General features: G+C 43.8%; 1 protein-coding gene across 1 annotated transcript in view; it reads right to left on the reverse strand.

The window, feature by feature from the left end:
• LOC106560497 (low-density lipoprotein receptor-related protein 8) overlaps positions 1-27,325 on the reverse strand; it is a 618,846-nt gene that overhangs the window by 56,599 nt on the left and 534,922 nt on the right. Inside the window, exons 7-9 of the mRNA XM_082956606.1 lie at positions 22,273-22,395; positions 20,122-20,241; positions 16,170-16,295 (exon numbers count right to left, since the gene is read on the reverse strand). Coding sequence (XP_082812732.1) covers positions 16,170-16,295; positions 20,122-20,241; positions 22,273-22,395 — 369 coding nt within the window. The remainder of the gene's footprint in view (positions 1-16,169; positions 16,296-20,121; positions 20,242-22,272; positions 22,396-27,325) is intronic.

The raw sequence follows: 27,325 nt of genomic DNA on the forward strand, positions 1-27,325 counted from the left end.
CTGGTAAAGATAGACGAAACACTGGTAGAGATAGATGAAACACTGGTAAAGATAGATGAAACACTGGTAAAGATAGACGAAACACTGGTAGAGATAGATGAAACACTGGTAAAGATAGATGAAACACTGGTAAAGATAGATGAAACACTGGTAAAGATAGATGAAACACTGGTAGAGATAGACGAAACACTGGTAAAGATAGACGAAACACTGGTAAAGATAGATGAAACACTGGTAAAGATAGATGAAACACTGGTAAAGATAGATGAAACACTGGTAGAGATAGACGAAACACTGGTAAAGATAGACGAAACACTGGTAAAGATAGATGAAACACTGGTAAAGATAGATGAAACACTGGTAAAGATAGATGAAACACTGGTAGAGATAGACGAAACACTGGTAAAGATAGATGAAACACTGGTAAAGATAGATGAAACACTGGTAAAGATAGATGAAACACTGGTAAAGATAGATGAAACACTGGTAAAGATAGATGAAACACTGGTAAAGATAGATGAAACACTGGTAAAGATAGATGAAACATTGGTAAAGATAGATGAAACACTGGTAAAGATAGACGAAACACTGGTAAAGATAGATGAAACATTGGTAAAGATAGATGAAACACTGGTAAAGATAGATGAAACACTGGTAAAGATAGACGAAACACTGGTAAAGATAGATGAAACACTGGTAAAGATAGATGAAACACTGGTAGAGATAGACGAAACACTGGTAAAGATAGACGAAACACTGGTAAAGATAGATGAAACATTGGTAAAGATAGATGAAACACTGGTAAAGATAGATGAAACACTGGTAAAGATAGATGAAACACTGGTAAAGATAGACGAAACACTGGTAAAGATAGACGAAACACTGGTAAAGATAGATGAAACACTGGTAAAGATAGATGAAACACTGGTAAAGATAGACGAAACACTGGTAAAGATAGATGAAACACTGGTAAAGATAGACGAAACACTGGTAAAGATAGATGAAACACTGGTAAAGATAGATGAAACACTGGTAAAGATAGACGAAACACTGGTAAAGATAGATGAAACACTGGTAAAGATAGACGAAACACTGGTAAAGATAGATGAAACACTGGTAAAGATAGATGAAACACTGGTAAAGATAGATGAAACATTGGTAAAGATAGATGAAACACTGGTAAAGATAGATGAAATATTGGTAAAGATAGATGAAACAAGGGTAGAGACAGATGAAACATTGCTAAGCGTGAAAAAACTTTTCTGATGATGTGAAATCAAGGAAATATCTTTCAAGTTCTTATAACAGTTTAAACAGTTTAGAAGGTCAAATCAAATTAAAATCAAATGTTTTTATTTGTCACATGCTTCGTAAACAACCGGTTTAGACTAGCATTTACAAATGGACAAACAGTGTTCATGATAAGATAAAATACTAGCCAATAATTCACAGGTGTGTGCAATATTTTAAATCATTTCCTTCTAACAGTGTTACAATTTCCTTCCCACAAAGGACAAAGGTTAGTTCAGCAGAATATTTCACAACTCTTTCAGTAATGACTTTAGAGATTTAGACGCCACTTCCTTGTTCCTGTTTGATTGACAATGACAGGGCTCTAACGTCTCCTCAACACCTTTCCTTCCGTCCAGTCTCCGTTTGTCTTGTAATAAAAACAGAATCTGTGGTCAATGAATCATGCTGTTCTATTCCTGGTACTGCAGATACGCAAAGCTGTTTCTCAGTGATTTTCCTTGTGTGTGTGTACGTCATCTACCCAAGGCAAATTTCTCAACAGAGTGAAAGAGAATGACTCATAATTCCCATAAGGATCACACATGCACACGCACACACGGTAACAGCAAACACACATGCACACACACTAAATCAAAAAATGCATACACTAACACACACGGCTCTATCTTAGATGGGTGGAATGAAACCAACTCCCCAAACCTCCACCTCCATTATCCTCTAACTGACCTCTATTTATCTTTCATTTGGTGTTCCATCTCTAATAGCTGCTGTCATCCCCCCCACACACACACACACACACACACACACACACACACACACACACACACACACACACACACACACACACACACACACACACACACACACACACACACACACACACACACACACACACACACACACGTGTCGTGGGACCGTACATGAATAGTTCTCAAGGAGAGTGCAGAGTAGACCTCTCACTCATTGCCACAAAGCAATCTCTCTCTTCTCTCTGACCCTCTCTATTCTCAATTCAATTCAAGGGGCTTTATTGGCATGGGAAACATATGTTAACATTGCCAAAGCAAGTGAGGTAGATAATATACAAAAGTGAAATAAACAATAAAAATGAACAGTAAACATTACACTCACAGAAGTTCCAAAAGAATAAAAACATTACAGATGTCATATTATGTATATATACAGTGTTGTAACAATGTACAAATGGTTAAAGTACACAAGGGAAAATAAATAAGCATAAATATGGGTTGTATTTACAATGGTGTTTGTTCTTCACTGGTTGCCCTTTTCTTGTGGCAACAGGTCACAAATCTTGCTGCTGTGATGGCACACTGTGGAATTTCACCCAGTAGATTTGGGAGTTTATCAAAATTGGGTTTGTTTTCGAATTCTTTGTGGATCTGTGTAATCTGAGGGAAATATGTGTCTCTAATATGGTCATACACTGGGCAGGAGGTTAGGAAGTGCAGCTCAGTTTCCACCTCATTTTGTGGGCAGTGTGCGCATAGCCTGTCTTCTCTTGAGAGCCATGTCTGCCTACGGCAGCCTTTCTCAATAGCAAGGCTATGCTCACTGAGTCTATACATAGTCAAAGCTTTCCTTAAGTTTGGGTCAGTCACAGTGGTCAGGTATTCTGCCACTGTGTACTCTCTGTTCAGGGCCAAATAGCATTCTAGTTTGCTCTTTTTTTTAATTCTTTCCAATGTGTCAAGTAATTATCTTTTTGTTTCCTCATGATTTGGTTGGGTCTAATTGTGCTGCTGTCCTGGGGGTCTGTGGGGTCTGTTTGTGTTTGTGAAGAGAGCCCCAGGACCAGCTTGCTTAGGAGACTCTTCTCCAGGTTCATCTCTCTGTAGGTGATGGCTTTGTTATGGAAGGTTTAGGAATCGCTTCCTTTTATGTGGTTGTAGAATTAAACAGCTCTTTTCTGGATTTTGATAATTAGTGGGTATCGGCCTAATTCTGCTCTGCATGCATTATTTGGTGTTCTACGTTGGGCTGAGTGTACAAAACATTAGGAACACCTTCCTAATAATGAGTTGCACTCCCCCCTTCCCTTTTGCCCTCAGAACAGCCTCAATTCATCAGGGCATGGACTCCACAAGGTGACGAAAGAGTTCCACAGGGATGCTGGCCCATGTTGACTCCAAGGCTTCTCACAGTTGTGTCAAGTTAGCTGGATGTCCTTTGGGTGGTGGACCATTATTGATACACACGGGAAACTGCTGAGCGTGAAAAATCCAGCAGCGCTACTGTTTTTGACACAAACCGGTGCGCCTGGCACCTACTACCATACCCCATTTAAAGGCACTTCAATCTTTTGTCTTGCCCATTCACCCTCTGAATGGCACAGATACAAAATCCATGTCTGAATTGTCTCAAGGCTTAAAAATACATCTTTAACCTGTCTCATATCCTTCATCTACACTGATTGAAGTGGATTTAACAAGTGACATCAATAAGGGATCATAGCTTTCACCTGGATTCCTTCATCAGTCTATGTCATGGAAAGAGTTCTTAATGTTTTGTACACTCAGTGGTTCTTCCTTTTTAAAGTTCAGAGTTTATGCTGTGACCGTTAGTGGTAGATGGTGGCATTCTGTCATTGCACCACACTATTACAAGAGGGAGTTAGAACGCTGATCTATCGGTAGTCTAAACTGTGGCAATTAATGAAGGCGTTTTCAGTCTGAGAGTCTCTCCTCTGGCACTAGAGTCCTGCATCAGGCAACAACAAAAACTGTTGGTGGTCCTGGAGTTGAGAGAGAACTTGGGTAAATACAATGCGGGAATTTCACTTGACATGTGGACTGACAAATGTCTGAAAAATAGGCACGGTGGGCTTTTGGTTTCCTCTCCCTCTAAAACCAGAAATAAATCATTCTAAATATCAAACTGGCTTTATTTACAAATTAGTAAGAATGTCTCACCCCATGTTCAAGAATGGACCTTTTCTCTTTATTCAGATTACAATTGCTCACTTTCGGTTATTTGAAACAAAATCATCTCCAATATATCGTTATTTCTTAAACAAAGCGATTATAATTATTATTAACCCTGCATTATAATTATATAAAAGCCCCTTATATATTCTCACAGATCCTAATGAAAAATGCCCCTTAGATATTCATTTAGAATCCTCCAATCCTCTAAATGTAATTATTGGAGGAGAGTCATGTCATTGGCGGAGAGTCAGGCGGTATTGGCGGAATTGAAGGGGGCGAGGAACGAGATGGAGTCACAATCCATGCAAACATGCAGATGATTATTTCAACTACACTAAAGTTGCAACAAGTTGGATCGGGTTCAAATCAGGAGACCTACATGTAGAGATAAAAAAATATTTGTAGATATACTGTAGGCCTACCGTAGGCTACCGTAGGACTACTGTAGGCGACATCAGTCTCACTAGTGTTGAGTAATGTGCTGTTAAAAGTGTTGTAGGTCTTATTTATTTATTTTTATTTAACCTTTATTTTACTACATAAAGGTCTACTTACTCTGCTGGCATCTTGACCCAGTTTATGTCCTCATTTGCAATGCAAACCATAACGAATTACTATGGGAATAAATGGAAGAGGCAAGTGGAAGGGGGGAAAAGTAATGAACTTCTCTGTCGGCCCTGAAGGCCTTTTGAAAACATGTCTATATAATATGTCTTAACGAGCCTTTCCATAAGTCCACTCAAGTTTCTTCAACTGTCTTCTGACTGTGATTAGAGCGATGTTGATTGCCTTTGCCGATCGCTCATCATCTTCAACCGTCAGTGAGTACATCATACCGAGTCCACCAAATGCATTGTTTTAAGTTCTCTAAAACCAGATTTGCCCCAACAAAAAAATGCATCCATCCCTACAAATATATTAATGTATTATTAACCCTGCATTATAATTGTAATGCAGATGTGTATTTCGTTATGGATCCATAACAAATTATTATGTGAATAAATATCACTGAATTACATGTTGTCAACTATTTCAGCACTGTTTCGCGCTGCTCTGAGAGAAGCATGGGGACTGGTATTATTTTCACTGAATCTCCGTTTGGGTATTGGTTAGCCTACAATTAGGGTGTGGAAATGTTAGGATTATTTTGCTCTTAGTACAGTAGCCTTCTCCCGACCCGTCACGTTGTACAGCGCCATATTTTCCTAACGGAAACCCTAATGGTTTCATTTTATTTGGAATTGAAACACCATAATATTAATCAAATTAATGAAGCTACATTTCTTAAAATCAATCCCATATACACTATGTCCTTACAAAAAAAGGTCTTACAGTTTTTTTCAATTGTTTAAGCACAATTTTGAAAACAGGGCCCAGTTTGTCAAAACACTACACACAATTAGCACAACCCTACACCAAAGTAGCACAACACTTGAGATCATTTGCAAAATGGAACACTTTTGTCAAAACTATACACGACTTCATAAAAACAATATTTTGTTACCATACGAAACACACACATTTCATATGACTTCAATCTTTTTGAACCAGTTACACACTGCTGTTGCTAACCTAAAACACTTTTAGCAAGTCTTATTGTCAGTGATTAGAGTACTGTAAATGAAGTACACAGAGAAAGTGCAACTATACAAACACTACACAAGACCAATGCTGCAGACTGAGGAAAATATCATTTATGTCTCTCCATATACCCAAATCAGTCAACATGTCAACATGGAGAATCACAACAAAACATGTCGCAGTTTTCATGCTACTACAGTAGTGTGCATAACACTGTTAGCTCAGCAAACAACAGACAAACGTAAAATACTGTATCCAGTACAGGTTACAATTACAGTAAATAACAACAACAAACAAAAAACGGACAATATTGTACGGAAAATACTACAGTAAACATACTATACATTATCTCTTCGCCTAGCTGGATCTGGCCAGAGAATTTCATCAACATCACAAGTAATATCCTCATTAGCAAGACAATGCGGGAAGAACCGTCTTGAATGTCGAATCCATCCCTGCACAGCTGCGGCGTGGACTTGGTCACAGGCGTCCTCCATGGCCTGAATGAGGGGTACCTGAGCCTGGGGCTGGAGATCGTAAACCTTCCACCGCCATGCAGAGAAAAACTATTCGATGGGGTTTAGAAACGGAGAGTATGGTGGAAGGTATAGTACTGTCAACTGTGGATGGTGTTGAAACCAGTTCTGGACCAAAGCAGAGTGGTGGAATGACACATTGTCCCAGATGACAGTGTATTGCATCTGGTGCATTTCATTACCTGCTGTGACGATGTGGTGCAATTGGTCCAAAAATGCGAGAATGTGAGGTGTGTTGTAAGGGCCCATGTTGGCATGACGGAGGAGAACCCCATGCTGTGAAATGGCAGCGCAAAGGGTGATGTTACCCCCACGTTGCCCTGGGACATTGATTATAGCCCTGTGGCCAATGATATTTCTGCCTCTCCTTCTTGCTTTTGTGAGGTTGAACCCTGCCTCATCAATATATATGAATTCATGCAGGATTTCCTCAGCATCCATCTGCAAAACTCCCTGAAATACAGTGAAAGACAAGATTGTGTAGTTCAGGATAGGTCTAGTATACAGTCAATGTAAAAAAGTCATGTGTGCAGTATGCAACATCACAGTGCTAAAGTGAACAATACAAACCTCCACATACTCATGGCGCAGCCGTTTGACCCTCTCTGAATTCCGCTCAAAAGGCACTCGATAAAGTTGTTTCATTTGAACCTGATGTCTTTTCGGGATGCGCGCCAGTGTTGACTGAGATACCTGATGGACATTATTGAAAATGGCATGGTCACCGATAATGTTGGCTTGTAGTTCTCTGAGCCTGATAGCATTATTGGTCAAAACCATGTTTATTATCTCTCTCTCTTGTTCTTGCGTGAATATGGGCCCCCTTCCTCCTTGTTGTTCCCGACCCTCAATCCTATGTAGAGAATAATACATGTTTTCCTGTCGAAAAGTCCTTATGACAGATGCCACTGTATATCTGCTAAGATTTGGCTGAACTCTCAGTCCAGCCTCCCTCAGCGTCAATCCGTGGTTCACAACATGGTCCACTGGTGTTGCACGAATGTCATTTGATAAGTTTGGTCCTCTTCTTCTTTGTGCACGTTCTCCTCCTGCTTCAGGTCTTCCTCGACCTCTGGCTCGGCCTCTGCCTCTTCCTCTACCTCCTTCTCCTCCTCTGTGTACTCCTCCTCTCACCTTCACTCTTCTTCTGACTCCTTCCATTTTGGTTGAAGGCAGGTGAACCTACCTGCTGCATTTTTATAGTGCTTAAACCTGATTGGTGTGTCTACAATTTAGCAATCATGTGTTTGTGCATCTGATGGCTGTGTTTAACAGATTGGCTCATAGGTGTGGTAATTTGACAGTCAGTGCTTTGGAATTGCAAGGAAGTGACATCATGATATCCTTCTGTGTCTGATGTATACAAGTGTGTTTAGTGTTTTGCAAATCACTGTGAGTAATGTTTTGCAAATAGTGTGAAGCTGACAATGTGCTTACAGTTGTGCAAATCTAGCCTTGTGTTTTGCTCCTTGAGTGTAAGGTTTTGCTAATTGTGGGAAAAGTTACATTTTTGTGTGTAAGCAATCGTAAAAAACTGTAAATTATCTAGTACAGCCAATATTAAAAAAGTCAAATGCTTCTATAAGATGCCCGCTGGTGGTCAAACTAGCATTAAAACCTCTTGGGGATCGAGGGTAACCTAATCCCTGTGACGGGATTGCTAGCAAGGCGGGAAATTCAAAACATCAAAAATCTAATAATTTCAATTTCTCAAACAATCAACTATTTTAAACCATTTAAAAGATAAACATCTCCTTAATCTAACCACATTGTCCGATTTTCAAAGAGGCTTTGCGGCGAAAGCATAAAGTTAGATTATGTTAGGACAGTACATAGCCAAAAAAGTACAAACATCCATTTTCAATTCAAGGACAGGCGTCACCAAAAGCAGAAAACCAGCTAAAATTATGCACTAACCTTTGACAATCTTCATCAGATGACACTCCTAGGACATTATGTTAGACAATACATGCATTTTTGTTCTATCAAGTTCATATTTATATCCAAAAACAGCATTTTACATCGGCGCGTGTCGTTGAGAAAATGTGTCTCCCCCAAAACTGTCAGTGAATTTACAAAAATACTCATTATAAAACGTGGATAAAATATTAAACTGTTATTCAAAGAATTATAGATTAATATCTCGTGAAAGCAACCGCATTGACAGATTTCAAAATAACTTTACTGGGAAAGCACACTTTGCAATAATCTGACTACTGCGCTCAGAAAAATACACTAGGCTATACAGTTAGCCGGCATGTTGGAGTCATCTAACATCATAAATAACATTAGAACTATTCCCTTACCTTTAATAATCTTCATCAGAAGGCACTTCCAGGCATCCCAGGTCCACAACAAATGTTGTTTCTTTCGACAAAGTTCATAATTTGTGTCCAAATAACTCCAAGTTGTTCCATGTTGTTAGCGCGTTCGGTAGGCTACTCAAAATGTAGGGCGGGGGATGGAAAAGTCACGACGAAAAGTCAAAAAAATTATCTATTTACGTTCGTTCAAACATGTCAAACGTTGTTTAGCATCAATCTTTTGGTCCATTTTTAACGCGAAACATCCGTAATATTTCAACCCGACCTCTCCTGTGTCTTGAAACACGTTTTGAAAAATGTCTCGCCTCACATGAACGCGCATGTGCGCGCAATAATGAAGTGACGACATCCCAGGGACGTCAACTTCCCTGCATTCTCATTCGGTCTCTGTTCATCATAGACGCTTCAAACAACTTTATAAAGATCGTTGACATCTAGTGGAAGCCGTAGGAAGTGCAAAATGAATCCTTTGTCACTGTGTGTTCTATTGGCAATGACTCGAAGATAGTACAGCCACAAAATTCTCATTTCCTGCTTGTATTTTTCTCAGGTTTTTGCCTGCCATATGAGTTCTGTTATACTTACAGACACCATTCAAACAGTTTTTAGAAAATTCAGAGTGTTTTCTATCCAAATCTGTTAATAATATGCATATCCTAGCTTCTGAGTTGGTGTAGGAGGCAGTTAAAAATGGGCACATATTTTTTTCAAAATTCTCAATACTGCCCCCTAGCCCCAACTTACTAACTCACATTAATGGCAACAATGGCTGACACTTAAATAACGGGCCATAGAATTCTGCGGCAACCCGCATGGTGTGCTGCAGTGCAACGCAACTTTTAAAGGAAGAACCACCGTATATGTACAGTACCAGTCAAACGTTTGGATACACCTACTCATTCCAGGGTTTTTCTTTATTTTTAATAATTTCTACATTGTAGAATAATAGTGAAGACATCACAACTATGAAATAACACATGTAGTAACCAAAAAAGTGTTAAACAAATCAAAATATATTTTATACTTGAGATTCTTAAAAGTAGCCACCCTTTGCCTTGATGACAGCTTTGCACACTCTTGGACACACTTACTGAGAGATATAAGCTGAGAGATGGATGGAGTCTTCCCTCCCTCCTTATCCCGGACAAAATCAAGACAAAGCCGGGCCACTGGTCCCATCAAGCCAGGGCGTTCTGACTTGGCTCCATGTATCGAACCACGGCACTCACACATACGCACGCACGCACGCACGCACGCACGCACGCACACACACACACACACACACACACACACACACACACACACACACACACACACACACACATACACACACACACACACACACACACACACACACACACACACACACACACACACACACACACACACAACTATATGAGTTTCTCAGTCCCAGGCCACCACGGGACACTGCACAGGGAGCAAATATTTTCATTTTCACTCTGAGTCAGGATTCAATCATTTTCCCTGTCTCCTGGATTTGTACCCATCAATTTCAGCCGCTCTCCCACTAGGGAAGGGGGAAAGAGAGCGAGAGAGAGAGACAGAGACACAGAGAGAGTGACAGAGAGAGAGACCAAGAGACAGAAGAGAGAGAGAGAAAGAAAGAGAAAGAAAGAGAGAGAGAGAAGACAGACAGACAGACAGACAGACAGATGGACAGAGAATGAGTGGCAGCATACATAGGGAAGGAGAGACAAACAGATAGAGTAATTGGTAGAGAAAGAGAGAGAGAGAGAGAGAGAGAGAGAGAGAGAGAGACACAGCCCCCAGCCCCTTATTCAGGACCGGTGACATCATCAAATAGCGCCATTCTACAGGGTAGTTGCTCTCTCTTCCCTGTGTTAAAGCAGAGTCAGAACCCTCCACCCTGACAACTGTGTGTGTGTGTGTGTGTGTGTGTGTGTGTGTGTGTGTGTGTGTGTGTGTGTGTGTGTGTGTGTGTGTGTGTGTGTGTGTGTGTGTGTGTGTGAGTGCGTGCGTGCGTGTGAGTGTGTGCACATGCATGCATGTGTGATGACAGAACAGACCCCATGCACTTATATCTTCCATAACTCAGCCCTGCATTGTCAGCCAATTAAGATAAGCTTTAAAAATGATAAGCAGATATGCAGCCAGGCCTGAGGAATCGATGTGACGTACAGTACAGATAGTTACTGTAATGTAAAAAACGTATTAAACACAGAGGGTGACTGTAATTGTGAAAAAAATGAATATTCTGAGTTGTTAGTCGACGTTTAGTGACAGAAGATCAAAGTAGGTGTATTCTCTCTGGGATCGTTAACGTGGCCTGGGAGAATAAAGATGTCTGGAGACAACAAGGCTGATACATTCCCTGTTTCAGTGAGACTACAATCAACTTTAAGAAGTGTAGTCTGTCATACTCATGAGAAAACACCAGTCTTTCTATTCTCTACTAAATCCACGAGACAAATCTGTGCAGAATGTTCCTGTCTTGTCAAACCAAAGTTACCATGTCATACTGAAACTCCATCCAATACAGGCAACTATATACAGTTAAGTGTTTATTACATTAGATCCATGTCAGACTACGACTTCAGAGAGCGCTGAATGTTTGAGCCCATCCATCCCTGGTCAAGTGATGTGTGTGGCTGTCCTAGTCTCTGTCCTAGACTCTGTCCTAGTCTCTGTCCTAGTCTCTGTCCTAGACTCTCTCCTACCGCCATCTCTGTCCTAGTCTCTGTCCTAGTCTCTGTCCTACCGCCTCTCTGTCCTAGTCTCTGTCCTAGACTCTGTCCTAGTCTCTGTCCTAGACTCTGTCCTAGACTCTGTCCTACCGCCACTGTCCACCCCTACCGTCCTCTGTCCTAGTCTCTGTCCTAGACTCTGTCCTAGTCGCTGTCCTAGTCTCTGTCTTAGTGTCTGTCCTAGTCTCTGTCCTAGACTTTGTTCTAGTGTCCGTCCTAGTCTCTGTCTTAGTGTCTGTTCTAGACTCTGTCCTAGACTCTGTCCTAGACTCTGTCCTAGTCTCTGTCCTAGTCTCTGTCCTAGACTCTGATCTAGTGTCCATCCTAGTCTCTGTCTTAGTGTCTGTCCTAGTGTCTGTCCTAGTCTCTGTCCTAGTCTCTGTCCTAGTCGTCTGTCCTAGACTCTGTCCTAGACTCTGTCCTAGACTCTGTCCTAGATCTCTGTCCTAGACTCTGTTCTAGTGTCCATCCTAGTCTCTGTCTTAGTGTCTGTCCTTGTTTCTGTCCTAGTCTCTGTCCTAGACTCTGTCCTAGTCTCTGTCCTAGTCTCTGACCTAGTCTTTGTCCTAATCTCTGTCCTATACTCTGTTCTAGTGTCCATCCTAGTCTCTGTCTTAGTGTCTGTCCTAGTGTCTGTTCTAGACTCTGTCCTAGACTCTGTCCTAGTGTCTGTCCTAGACTCTGTCCTAGTGTCTGTTCTAGACTCTGTCCTAGACTCTGTCCTAGTGTCTGTTCTAGACTCTGTCCTAGACTCTGTCCTAGTATCTGTTCTAGACTCTGTCCTAGTCTCTGTCCTAGTGTCTGTTCTAGACTCTGTCCTAGTGTCTGTTCTAGACTCTGTCCTAGAGTCTGTCCTAGTGTCTGTTCTAGACTCTGTCCTAGACTCTGTCCTAGTGTCTGTTCTAGACTCTGTCCTAGTGTCTGTCCTAGTGTCTGTTCTAGACTCTGTCCTAGTGTCTGTTCTAGACTCTGTCCTAGACTCTGTCCTAGTGTCTGTTCTAGACTCTGTCCTAGTGTCTGTTCTAGACTCTGTCCTAGACTCTGTCCTAGTGTCTGTTCTAGACTCTGTCCTAGTGTCTGTTCTAGACTCTGTCCTAGTGTCTGTTCTAGACTCTGTCCTAGACTCTGTCCTAGTGTCTGTTCTAGACTCTGTCCTAGTGTCTGTTCTAGACTCTGTCCTAGACTCTGTCCTAGTGTCTGTTCTAGACTCTGTCCTAGTGTCTGTTCTAGACTCTGTCCTAGTGTCTGTTCTAGACTCTGTCCTAGACTCTGTCCTAGTGTCTGTTCTAGACTCTGTCCTAGTGTCTGTTCTAGACTCTGTTCTAGACTCTGTCCTAGTGTCTGTTCTAGACTCTGTCCTAGTGTCTGTTCTAGACTCTGTCCTAGTGTCTGTTCTAGACTCTGTTCTAGTGTCCTCTGAATCAGAGAGGTGCGGGGGGGCTGCCTTAATCGACATCCACGTATTCGGCGCCTGGGAAACAGTGGGTTAACTGCCTTACTCAGGGGCAGAACGACAGATTTTTACCCTGTCAGCTCGGGGATTCAATATAGCAACCTTCCGGTTACTGGCCCAATGCTCTAACCACTAGGTTACCTGCCGCCCCATTTCTGCCTGTCTTTTAACAATTGCTGGGAAGGAGACTGTGAACTGTTATATATTTATATAGGGAGAGGGAGGGAGGGGAGAAAAGGGTGCATAGTCAGAGTGAGGGAGAAACAGTAAAAATGGGGACTGAGGAGAAAAACACAGATGCAGACAGATAGGCAAGGAGAGGGAAAGAGGAGAACACAGAGGAGGACACAGAGGAGGACACAGAGAAGGCACAGAGGAGGACAAAGAGGAGGACACAGAGAAGGACAAAGAGGAGGACAAAGAGGAGGACACAGAGGAGGACACAGCGGAGGACACAGAGAAGGACCAAGAGGAGGACACAGAGGAGGACACAGAGGAGGACACAGAGAAGGACAGAGAGGAGGACACAGAGGAGGACACAGAGGAGGACACAGAGAAGGACAAAGAGGAGGACAAAGAGGAGGACACAGAGAAGGACCAAGAGGAGGACAAAGAGGAGGACACAGAGGAGGACACAGAGAAGGACAAAGAGGAGGACAAAGAGGAGGACACAGAGGAGGACACAGAGAAGGACCAAGAGGAGGACACAGAGGAGGACACAGAGAAGGACCAAGAGGAGGACACAGAGGAGGACACAGAGGAGGACACAGAGAAGGACCAAGAGGAGGACAGAGGAGGACACAAAGATGCAGAGAAAGAGGAGTATAGAGGAAGAGAGAGAGAAGAGTAACAGCCATATGGACAGGTTACCTACCTACCTACCTACCTACCTACCTACCTACCTACCTACCTACCTACCTACCTACCTACCTACCTACCTACCTACCTACCTACCTACCTACCTACCTACCTACCTACCTACCTACCCCTCCCTCCCTCCCTCCCTCCCTCCCTCCCTCCCTCTATGAGAGATCATCTGATGATCCAGGTAAAACGGCATACCTCAGAGTTGATGAGAATAGACTGAGTACATCTAAATGGACCTGTTGCAGAGAATGCTGCAGTAGAATTACAGACACAGACAGAAACACACACAAATGTGTGTATGCACAAAGGAAAATGGTGAGAGCCAATCAGTTAGTCATTTAACTCTTAATGAGTCATTTCACTGTTAGTGAGTCATTTCACTGTTAGTGAGTCATTTCACTGTTAGTGAGTGATATTGCACCCATGGAAAACACAATAAAACATTTAGTGTCGTGAAATGACTTGCTACATTGTATGGTAATAGTTTAGCTTATAGCGATGAACGTAACATGATGCCACCAACCTGGGAGTTGTGCTTTTAATTAGCTTCTACACCGTTCACATTAACTAGAAAGGCACATGGGAGACTGCTGTCTAAATTATTATGCGTGGCACTGTAGCTACAATTAAAACTAGTAAAACTCTTCAGAAAGTATGTCAAATGAGTATTCTTCTTTCTAATGCTTTCTCCAACCTGCCTCCAAGGGCTTTCTCCAACCTGCCTTCAAGGGCTTTCTCCATCCTGCCTCCAAGGGCTTTCTCCATCCTGCCTCCAAGGGCTTTCTCCATCCTGCCTCCAAGGGCTTTCTCCATCCTGCCTCCAAGGGCTTTCTCCATCCTGCCTCCAAGGGCTTTCTCCATCCTGCCTCCAAGGGCTTTCTCCAACCTGCCTCCAAGGGCTTTCTCCATCCTGCCTCCAAGGGCTTTCTCCATCCTGCCTCCAAGGGCTTTCTCCATCCAGCCTCCAAGGGCTTTCTCCATCCTGCCTCCAAGGGCTTTCTCCATCCTGCCTCCAAGGGCTTTCTCCATCCTGCCTCCAAGGGCTTTCCAAGTTAAGACAATATTCAGACATGGTCAGTGAGCAGTAAAAAGTAGCCCTCTAATCTCTGTGTGATTGGATGAAGGGTAATAATGGTATTGCATTCCCTGAACATCCCAAATAAAGCCTTGGGTTTCCAGCTCAGTGTGATCTGCTTAACGACATCATCGCTTCAGCTGCCAGCCCCTGTTGTAGAGCAGGAGAGTGAACCCAACAAATCTACCGCAGTGGAATGGGAGTGTGTTTGTGTTGTCTGTAAATTGGTGTGAGTGTGTGCATCGTTGTGAATGTATGAGGTTGTGTGTCTGTTGATGTGTATGTCTGTGAGTGTATGAGTGTGTGAGAGTGTGTGTGGAGGTTCATTAAATCCACATCCCCTCAGCATCACATAGCAGGCGCCTCTGCATCTCTGCCTCCTTCTTCCCAAGCTTCAGAGTAAACAAACCACTGCAGAAATAAGAATGATATGGCTCTGTCTTTCTGTGCTGCTTAGGCTGCAATCAACAACACGGACTGATGCGCCCAACAGAACGCAGCACTCCATCACTTCACTTCAATAACCAAGGAGCTATTCTAATAGCACAAACACAAGCAAGCACGAACGCACGCACACACACCCACACACACCCTCCCCTCCGCTCTAATAATAAATGGCCCAGCTTTCTGACAGCGTGTATGCTCTCTCTAACAGTAACAAAGATGTGCCTTCTCAGACGGGAAGTAATCAATGCCGTTTTTCACGCCACTTAGAGCAAAGCCGAGCCAGTTCCTTTAAGCCAGTTCCTTTAAGCCAGTTCCTTTAAGCCAGTTCCTTTAAGCCAGTTCCTTTAAGCCAGTTCCTTTAAGCCAGTTCCTTTAAGCCAGTTCCTTTAAGCCAGTTCCTTTAAGCCAGTTCCTTTAAGCCAGTTCCTTTAAGCCTCCTCATTATCGCGTCAGTTTGCCCTGTAATGATCTAACCTAAGAATGATGATGCTAACCAACACTGTCTTTCTCTACACAGTCAGAGATAAGTCCCAGGCCCCCAAGTTAAGACCAGTGACCTTATTTCTATTCATGCCCAGGCTGGAGTGTTTACCGTGGGTCACGGAGAAAGGCAATACCTGGCTGTGTCCAGCAGCACCCTGCCAGGCAAGGTGGACATGTTTTTCTTTTCATTACCTCCCTGAGAAGCAGAAGGTAAATATTTGCGTTACAGACCTCAGATGGCTGTGCCGTGCTAGTCCTGCAAACAAACAACCTCTGTTCATATCGGACGGCCTGAGAATAGACTGTGATGTTGCTGGGTTGCGGTGTGTGTGTGTGTGTGTGTGTGTGTGTGTGTGTGTGTGTGTGTGTGTGTGTGTGTGTGTGTGTGTGTGTGTGTGTGTGTGTGTGTGTGTGTGTGTGTGTGTGTGTGTATGTCTCTTATGTGGTTGCCAGGGACATAACGGGTTGCCTCTCTTACCCACGGCCTTGCAGGTCTTGGTGCTGGGGTCCATCTCATAGCCCTGATAACATTCACACTTGTAGTCTCCTTTGTAGTTGATGCAGATCTGGCTGCAGGAGTCAGGCTTTTCACACTCATCTATGTCTGGGGAGAGACGTCACAAATCCATCAATAACACAGGACACAGTCTGTCTCCACACAGACAGGAGAACAAGGGGATGGGTAGTACGTAGAGATATCTCTAAGTACTGTTTGGAAAGAGAGAGTACAAGAAGTGAAGGGAATGTGGAAGAGATTGAGAGAGCAATTTTCAGAGAGTGCAATCACTGGTCATGTTGTAATGGCTGAAAGGAACAGGGTTTCCGTTAGGAAAATGTTCCGCCCGGACATTTGACCGGCAGCATTTTAATTTACCGCACATTTGAGCAATTTACCAGACCCATATGCACTGGGTGCGTAACCTGATTAGGGCATCCACCCACGCTGCTCAGAATGACAGAAATCACATTTAGATTATGGTCATTCATATTAACAGAACATGCAAGTCCAGGATGAAATGATGTGCAGTATTTCTTACCTAATTCTGATGCTCACTCTGAAGATTTTATAATAACTATCCACATTTACTTTTCCTCAGCCAACAAGACAAGTAATGAACAGTAAAATCACTAGCCTACAGAATGTTAATCTGCTATGCCCCATAGCATAGCAAGTAATGAACAGTAATGAACAGTAAAATCACTAGCCTACAGAATGTTAATCTGCTATGCCCCATAGCATAGCAAGTAATGAACAGTAATGAACAGTAAAATCACTAGCCTACAGAATGTTAATCTGCTATGCCCCATAGCATAGAAAGTAATGAACAGTAATGAACAGTAAAATCACTAGCCTACAGAATGTTAATCTGCTATGCCCCATAGCATAGCAAGTAATGAACAGTAATGAACAGTAAAATCACTAGCCTACAGAATGTTAATCTGCTATGCCCCATAGCAGAAAAGTTGACCTATTCTATTGGTCAGCTTGGCGAGAAGAAAATGGCCAGTTCTAAACAGTCTGGGACAGTTTTTGGACGATAGATTTCAAATTCATACAACCAGTAGGCCTAGGCTAAATAAATAAAACACGTTAAGATGCAACAGATAAGAAAGTTTAGCTTAAAATGTTGATAAACTATTATTATATACATTATAAGCGAACAATACACACAAGGCAAGAATGTTCCTTCCATAATGCAATTAGCGGGAAAACACTGTTGACAAAAGTGCACTGAACTAGCAAGTGGTTTCATGTGACAGAGATTAAAATATCAATTATACATTTTGAAATAAGGGAGATCTAATAACTAGCATGGGTTGCTAATATGACTAGGATTGTGCCTTTGGCTACAGGACAACGAAATAAAGTTTATATAAAATAATTGCCTCCACGGATATGGTCTGATTTTGTCTAGGCTACTTTGAAGCAAGGTAAGACATGCCTCATAATATGTAGTAAAACGTTCAGGTTTCAAACAATTATGTATATGTTTTCAAAATGCATACTGCTTCCAGCTCATTGCAAACTGGTGTGTGACGTGCTGATGAGGCCTGCCTTCCGTTGCCGATACATTTGCTGTTTGAGCAGCTCTCGCGTTGTCTGACAGATTTTCCACTATAAGGCTCAGTATCTGTATGCTGTACGGATGTGATAAGATGCATAACCAATATACTGTACACACACGCCAATTAAATTCCATTAAATTACGCAAATCAACCTAAAGACTGATAAGCATGACTAGTCAAATGTACACTGCTCAAAAAAATAAAGGGAACACTTAAACAACACAATGTAACTCCAAGTCAATCACACTTCTGTGAAATCAAACTGTCCACTTAGGAAGCAATCCTGATTGACAATACATTTCACATGCTGTTGTGCAAATGGAATAGACAACAGGTGGAAATTATAGGCAATTAGCAAGACACCCCCAATAAAGGAGTGGTTCTGCAGGTGGGGACCACAGACTACTTCTCAGTTCCTATGCTTCCTGGCTGATGTTTTGGTCACTTTTGAATGCTGAGTGAATGCTTTCACTCTAGTGGTAGCATGAGACGGAGTCTACAACCCACACAAGTGGCTCAGGTAGTGCAGCTCATCCAGGATGGCACATCAATGCGAGCTGTGGCAAGAAGGTTTGCTGTGTCTGTCAGCGTAGTGTCCAGAGCATGGAGTCGCTACCAGGAGACAGGCCAGTACATCAGGAGACGTGGAGCAGGCCGTAGGAGGGCAACAACCCAGCAGCAGGACCGCTACCTCCACCTTTGTGCAAGGAGGAGCAGGAGAAGCACTGCCAGAGCCCTGCAAAATGACCTCCAGCAGGCCACAAATGTGCATGTGTCTGCTCAAACGGTCAGAAACAGACTCCATGAGGGTGGTATGAGGGCCCGACGTCCACAGGTGGGGGTTGTGCTTACAGCCCAACACTGTGCAGGACGTTTGGCATTTGCCAGAGAACACCAAGATTGGCAAATTCGCCACTGGCGCCCTGTGCTCTTCACAGATGAAAGCAGGTTCACACTGAGCACATGTGACAGACGTGACAGAGTCTGGAGACGCCGTGGAGAACGTTCTGCTGCCTGCAACATCCTCCAGCATGACTGGTTTGGCGGTGGGTCAGTCATGGTGTGGGGTGGCATTTCTTTGGGGGGCCGCACAGCCCTCCATGTGCTCGCCAGAGGTAGCCTGACTGCCATTAGGTACCGAGATGAGATCCTCAGACCCCTTGTGAGACCATATGCTGGTGCGGTTGGCCCTGGGTTCCTCCTAATGCAAGACAATGCTAGACCTCATGTGGCTGGAGTGTGTCATCCGTGTGCCATCCGCCACCTCATCAGGAGCATGCCCAGGCGTTGTAGGGAGGTCATACAGGCACGTGGAGGCCACACACACTACTGAGCCTCATTTTGACTTGTTTTAAGTTTTAAGGACATTATATCAAAGTTGGATCAGCCTGTAGTGTGGTTTTCCACTTTAATTTTGAGTGTGACTCCAAATCCAGACCTCCATGGGTTGATAAATTGGATTTCCATTGATTATTTTTGTGTGATTTTGTTGTCAGAACATTCAACTATGTAAAGAAAAAAGTATTTAATAGGATAATTTCATTCAGATCTAGGATGTGTTTTTTAAGTGTTCCCTTTATTTTTTTGAGCAGTATATTTCCATTGACTGGTATTTTCATCAATGAAGAGGCTAAAACTCATTACTTCACCATGTTTTTTTCTTCTTCTCCTGGACAATTGGCTGGTGCCAATTTTATTCACCAGGCTTTTCTAAACAAAATTATCGGCCAAAAGCTGGCTATTACTGGCTATTACTGGCTAACGGAAACCCTGAACGGGAATGAGAGCCATTTTGTTGTGTTGGAGTAAGGTTTTAGACTGGGTCCTTCACAGGTCTTGTCTGAGAGGGACATGTTGTCTGGTACGCTATCTTCACAGGTCTTGTCTGAGAGGGACAGGTTGTCTGGTACTCTACCTTCACAGGTCTTGTCTGAGAGGGACAGGTTGTCTGGTACTCTACCTTCACAGGTCTTGTCTGAGAGGGACAGGTTGTCTGGTACTCCACCTTCACAGGTCTTGTCTGAGAGGGACATGTTGTCTGGTACGCTACCTTCACAGGTCTTGTCTGAGAGGGACATGTTGTCTGGTACTCTACCTTCACAGGTCTTGTCTGAGAGGGACAGGTTGTCTGGTACTCTACCTTCACAGGTTTTGTCTGAGAGGGACAGGTTGTCTGGTACTCTACCTTCACAGGTCTTGTCTGAGAGGGACAGGTTGTCTGGTACACTACCTTCACAGGTCTTGTCTGAGAGGGACAGGTTGTCTGGTACACTAACTTCACAGGTCTTGTCTGAGAGGGATAGGTTGTCTGGTACTCTACCTTCACAGGTCTGTCTGAGAGGGATAGGTTTCTGGTACTCTACCTTCACAGGTTTTCTTGTCCATTAGTTGGTATCCAGAGGGACAGTCACACGCATAGCCAATCCTCCTGTCTCTGCAGATGTGAGAGCAGCCTCCATTTTTGTCTGCACACTCATTCACACCTAGAGAGAAAGGGAGGGAGAGAGAGAGTGAGGGAGGGGGAGACAGAGAGAGAGGGAGAGAGTGAGAGGGGGGAGACAGAGAAAGGGAGAGAGATAGAGGGGGAGAGAGAGGGATGAAAGGAGGAATAGAGGGAGGGAAGGGAGTTAAACATCAATAAAACAACCAATATATTGGTATGTGTATGTACCTGGGGAGACTCTAGGGGAACATGTAGCTATCAGACACCTAGAACCAGTCCAGAATGCACTGGGGCTCAAGAGGGGGCAGCTATTCGTCAGGTTCCTCCTGTCTAATCTGATTTCCTCAGAGGAGCAGCTCTCCTTCCCTTGTCCCTCCATCCATCCCTCCCTCCTCCTCCCCATATCCCGCTCCTTTTTCCCTTATCCCTCTATCCCTCCCTCCATCCATCCATCCATCCCTCCCTCCTCCTCCCCATATCCCGCTCCTTTTTCCCTTATCCCTCTATCCCTCCCTCCATCCATCCCTCCCTCCTTCCATCCATCCATCCATCCATCCATCCATCCATCCATCCATCCATCCATCCATCCATCCATCCCTCCTCCTCCCCATATCCCACTCCTCCCTCCCTCCCTCCCTCCCTCCCTCCCTCCCTCCCTCCCTCCCCATATCCTGTTCCTTTCTCCCCTTATCCCTCCCTCCCTCCATCCATCCATCCCTCCTCCTCCCCATATCCCGCTCCTTTCTTCCCTCCCTCCCTCCCTCCCTCCCCATATCCTGTTCCTTTCTCCCCTTATCCCTCCCTCCCTCCCTCCCTCCCTCCCTCCCTCCCTCCCTCCCTCCCTCCCTCCCTCCCTCCCTCCCTCCCTCCTCCTCCCCATATCCCGCTCCTTTCTTCCCTCCCTCCCTCCCTCCCTCCCTCCCTCCCTCCCTCCCTCCCTCCTCCTCCCCATATCCCGCTCCTTTCTCCCCTCCCTCCCTCCCTCCCTCCCTCCCTCCCTCCCTCACTCCCTCCCTCCCTCCCTCCCTCCCTCCCTCCCTCCCTCCCTCCTTCCCTCCCTCTCTCCCTCCCTCCCTCTATGGGAGATCATCTGATGATCGAGGTAAAACTGTGAGAGCCAATCAGTTAGTCATTTAACTGTTAGTGAGTCATTTCACTGTTAGTGAGTCATTTAACTGTTAGTGAGTCATTTCACTGTTAGTGAGTCATTTCACTGTTAGTGAATCATTTCACTGTTAGTGAGTGATATTGCACCCATGGAAAACACAAAAAAACATTTTGTGTCGTGAAATGACTTGCTACAATCAACTTGCTACATTGTATGGTAAGATAAATACTGGTCATTTATGAAGATGTCCTATCTTCCATATTAACCAACAGGACATGTTCACTCACATGGTTTCACTAGTACATAAGCCCATGTAACATGTCTATAAGCATAACATGTACCACAAAGATGTAATGTCACAGATGTTAATGTCCAGCATACCAAATCCTGCTACTTCATGATTACAAGAGATATGAAAGATGAAATCAGTGGTTGGTTGCCAGTGCTGGAGCTGATCTGAATGTTGACACACTGTTGACCAATCAGAAACACAGAGCTAGAGGTTCCGGAGCATTCCACTGTGAGGTCCATGACTAAAGAGCTCTAAACTGTAATTATCTATGGTGGGGAGCTAATCTATATGGTGCCTTATGGGTAGTGTAGTCAGAACACGTTTCCTAGCCATGAACAGTCGAGGGAAGAGTTGGTCTTCGATGGGAGAGAGAGAGCTGAGTGTTGTCTTGATGTACTCTCCCTTGATGAAATGAAGCTCTGATTACTAGCACAGTGTCCATCTGCATGTTAAGTGGATGTTAATAAGTGTATGTGTGTGTGTGTGTGTGTGTCTGCATGTGTGTACATTTATTAGTGTACAGTGTGTGTGTATGAGTTTGTTTATGCATGTGTGTGTGTGTGTGTGTGTGTGTGTGTGTGTGTGTGTGTGTGTGTGTGTGTGTGTGTGTGTGTGTGTGTGTGTGTGTGTGTGTGTGTGTGTGTGAGTGTGTGTGAGTGTGTGTATCTCACCACACTCCTTTATAGGTTCATCTGACCAGTCCTTGCAGTCTTTGACGGCATCACACACCTTGCTGCTGTCGATACACTGTCCATTCTTGCACATGAACTTCCTGGGGCCATCACACTTAGTGACTGGGAAAGAGAGAGGGTAGAAAAATACAGTGATCATTACCTTGCAACAAGTGTTTGATTTCCAATGCATGTCACTACTACTCCGATTCCTCAGACCAGATAGCATCAAATAAGCTGGTTCCCAGACACCTCCATCCAGCGTTATCAGCTTCTGGGCATTAAGTAACAATGATACAACTTTGGATGTAATGTACTGTAATACATCCTGATACTACACTGTACTATAATACATCCTGCTACTACACTGTACTATAATACATCCTGATACTACACTGTACTATAATACATCCTGATACTACACTGTACTGTAATACATCCTGATACTACACTGTACTATAATACATCCTGAAACTACACTGTACTATAATACATCCTGCTACTACACTGTACTATAATACATCCTGCTACTACACTCTACTATAATACATCCTGATACTGCACTGTACAATAATACATCCTGATACTACATTGTACTGTAATACATCCTGCTACTACACTGTACTATAATACATCCTGATACTACACTGTACTGTAATACACCCTGATACTACACTGTACTGTAATACATCCTGATACTACACTGTACTGTAATACATCCTGCTAGTACACTGTACTATAATACATCCTGATATTACACTGTACTGTAACACATCCTGATACAACACTGTACCATAATACATCCTGATACTACTCTGTACTGTAATACATCCTGCTACTACACTGTATTGTAATACATCCTGATACTACACTGTACTGTAATACATTCCGATACTACACTGTACTATAATACATCCTGATACTACACTGTACTGTAATACATCCTGATACTACACTGTACTATAATACATCCTGATACTACACTGTACTATAATACATCCTGATACTACACTGTATTGTAATAGATCCTGATACTACACTGTACTGTAATACATCCCGATACTACACTGTACTATAATACATCCTGCTACTACACTGTACTGGCTGGAGTAACAACACTATACCACTGTCTGTCTGCATGGCTGGAGTTACAACACTATACCACTGTCTGTCTGCATGGCTGGAGTTACACCACTATACTACTGTCTGTCTGCATGGCTGGAGTTACAACACTAAACTACTGTCTGTCTGCATGGCTGGAGTTACACCACTATACTACTGTCTGTCTGCATGGCTGGAGTTACACCACTATACTACTGTCTGTCTGCATGACTGGAGTTACACCACTATACTACTGTCTGTCTGCATGGCTGGAGTTACACCAGTAAACTACTGTCTGTCTGCATGGCTGGAGTTACACCACTATACTACTGTCTGTCTGCATGGCTGGAGTTACACCACTATACTACTGTCTGTCTGCATGGCTGGAGTTACACCACTATACTACTGTCTGTCTGCATGGCTGGAGTTACACCACTATACTACTGTCTGTCTGCATGGCTGGAGTTACACCACTATACTACTGTCTGTCTGCATGGCTTGAGTTACAACACTATACTACTGTCTGTCTGCATGGCTGGAGTTACAACACTATACTACTGTCTGTCTGCATGGCTGGAGTTACAACACTATACTACTGTCTGTCTGCATGGCTGGAGTTAAACACTAAACTACTGTCTGTCTGAATGGCTGGAGTTACAACACTATACTACTGTCTGTCTGCATGGCTGGAGTTACACCACTATACTACTGTCTGTCTGCATGGCTGGAGTTACAACACTAAACTACTGTCTGTCTGCATGGCTGGAGTTACAACACTAAACTACTGTCTGTCTGCATGGCTGGAGTTACACCACTATACTACTGTCTGTCTGCATGGCTGGAGTTACACCACTATACTACTGTCTGTCTGCATGGCTGGAGTTACAACACTATACTACTGTCTGTCTGCATGGCTGGAGTTACACCACTATACTACTGTCTGTCTGCATGGCTGGAGTTACACCACTATACTACTGTCTGTCTGCATGGCTGGAGTTACACCACTATACTACTGTCTGTCTGCATGGCTGGAGTTACACCACTATACTACTGTCTGTCTGCATGGCTGGAGTTACAACACTATACTACTCTCTGTCTGCATGGCTGGAGTTACAACACAATCCTACTGTCTGTCTGCATGGCTGGAGTTACAACACTATCCTACTGTCTGTCTGCATGGCTGGAGTTACAACACTATCCTACTGTCTGTCTGCATGGCTGGAGTTACAACACTAAACTACTGTCTGTCTGCATGGCTGGAGTTACAACACTATACTACTGTCTGTCTGCATGGCTGGAGTTACACCACTATACTACTGTCTGTCTGCATGGCTGGAGTTACACCACTATACTACTGTCTGTCTGCATGGCTGGAGTTACACCACTATACTACTGTCTGTCTGCATGGCTGGAGTTACACCACTATACTACTGTCTGTCTGCATGGCTGGAGTTACACCACTATACTACTGTCTGTCTGCATGGCTGGAGTTACAACACTAAACTACTGTCTGTCTGCATGGCTGGAGTTACACCACTATACTACTGTCTGTCTGCATGGCTGGAGTTACAACACTATACTACTGTCTGTCTGCATGGCTGGAGTTACACCACTATCCTACTGTCTGTCTGCATGGCTGGAGTTACAACACTATACTACTGTCTGTCTGCATGGCTGGAGTTACACCACTATCCTACTGTCTGTCTGCATGGCTGGAGTTACAACACTATACTACTGTCTGTCTGCATGGCTAGAGTTACAACACTATACTACTGTCTGTCTGCATGGCTGGAGTTACAACACTAAACTACTGTCTGTCTGCATGGCTGGAGTTACATCACTATACTACTGTCTGCATGGCTGGAGTTACAACATTATCCTACTGTCTGTCTGCATGGCTGGAGTTACACCACTATACTATTGTCTGTCTGCATGGCTGGAGTTACAACACAATCCTACTGTCTGTCTGCATGGCTGGAGTTACAACACTATCCTACTGTCTGCCTGCATGGCTGGAGTTACAACACTATCCTACTGTCTGTCTGCATGGCTGGAGTTACAACACTATACTACTGTCTGTCTGCATGGCTGGAGTTACAACACTAAACTACTGTCTGTCTGCATGGCTGGAGTTACAACACTAAACTACTGTCTGTCTGCATGGCTGGAGTTACACCACTATACTACTGTCTGTCTGCATGGCTGGAGTTACACCACTATACTACTGTCTGTCTGCATGGCTGGAGTTACACCACTATAATACTGTCTGTCTGCATGGCTGGAGTTACAACACTATCCTTCTGTCTGTCTGCATGGCTGGAGTTACACCACTGTACTACTGTCTGTCTGCATGGCTGGAGTTACACCACTATACTACTGTCTGTCTGCATAGCTGGAGTTACACCACTATACTACTGTCTGTCTGCATGGCTGGAGTTACACCACTATACTACTGTCTGTCTGCATGGCTGGAGTTAAACACTATACTACTGTCTGTCTGCATGGCTGGAGTTACAACACTATACTACTGTCTGTCTGCATGGCTGGAGTTACACCACTATACTACTGTCTGTCTGCATGGCTGGAGTTACACCACTATACCACTGTCTGTCTGCATGGCTGGAGTTACACCACTATACTACTGTCGGTCTGCATGGCTGGAGTTACACCACTATACTACTGTCTGTCTGCATGGCTGGAGTTACACCACTATACTACTGTCTGTCTGCATGGCTGGAGTTACAACACTATACTACTCTCTGTCTGCATGGCTGGAGTTACAACACAATCCTACTGTCTGTCTGCATGGCTGGAGTTACAACACTATCCTACTGTCTGTCTGCATGGCTGGAGTTACAACACTATCCTACTGTCTGTCTGCATGGCTGGAGTTACAACACTAAACTACTGTCTGTCTGCATGGCTGGAGTTACAACACTATACTACTGTCTGTCTGCATGGCTGGAGTTACACCACTATACTACTGTCTGTCTGCATGGCTGGAGTTACACCACTATACTACTGTCTGTCTGCATGGCTGGAGTTACACCACTATACTACTGTCTGTCTGCATGGCTGGAGTTACACCACTATACTACTGTCTGTCTGCATGGCTGGAGTTACACCACTATACTACTGTCTGTCTGCATGGCTGGAGTTACAACACTAAACTACAGTCTGTCTGCATGGCTGGAGTTACACCACTATACTACTGTCTGTCTGCATGGCTGGAGTTACAACACTATACTACTGTCTGTCTGCATGGCTGGAGTTACACCACTATCCTACTGTCTGTCTGCATGGCTGGAGTTACAACACTATACTACTGTCTGTCTGCATGGCTGGAGTTACACCACTATCCTACTGTCTGTCTGCATGGCTGGAGTTACAACACTATACTACTGTCTGTCTGCATGGCTAGAGTTACAACACTATACTACTGTCTGTCTGCATGGCTGGAGTTACAACACTAAACTACTGTCTGTCTGCATGGCTGGAGTTACATCACTATACTACTGTCTGCATGGCTGGAGTTACAACATTATCCTACTGTCTGTCTGCATGGCTGGAGTTACACCACTATACTATTGTCTGTCTGCATGGCTGGAGTTACAACACAATCCTACTGTCTGTCTGCATGGCTGGAGTTACAACACTATCCTACTGTCTGCCTGCATGGCTGGAGTTACAACACTATCCTACTGTCTGTCTGCATGGCTGGAGTTACAACACTATACTACTGACTGTCTGCATGGCTGGAGTTACAACACTAAACTACTGTCTGTCTGCATGGCTGGAGTTACAACACTAAACTACTGTCTGTCTGCATGGCTGGAGTTACACCACTATACTACTGTCTGTCTGCATGGCTGGAGTTACACCACTATACTACTGTCTGTCTGCATGGCTGGAGTTACACCACTATAATACTGTCTGTCTGCATGGCTGGAGT

The sequence above is a fragment of the Salmo salar genome, chromosome 10, assembly GCF_965601325.2.
Source record: "Salmo salar chromosome 10, fSalSal1, whole genome shotgun sequence".
NCBI classification, from domain to species: Eukaryota; Metazoa; Chordata; class Actinopteri; order Salmoniformes; family Salmonidae; genus Salmo; species Salmo salar.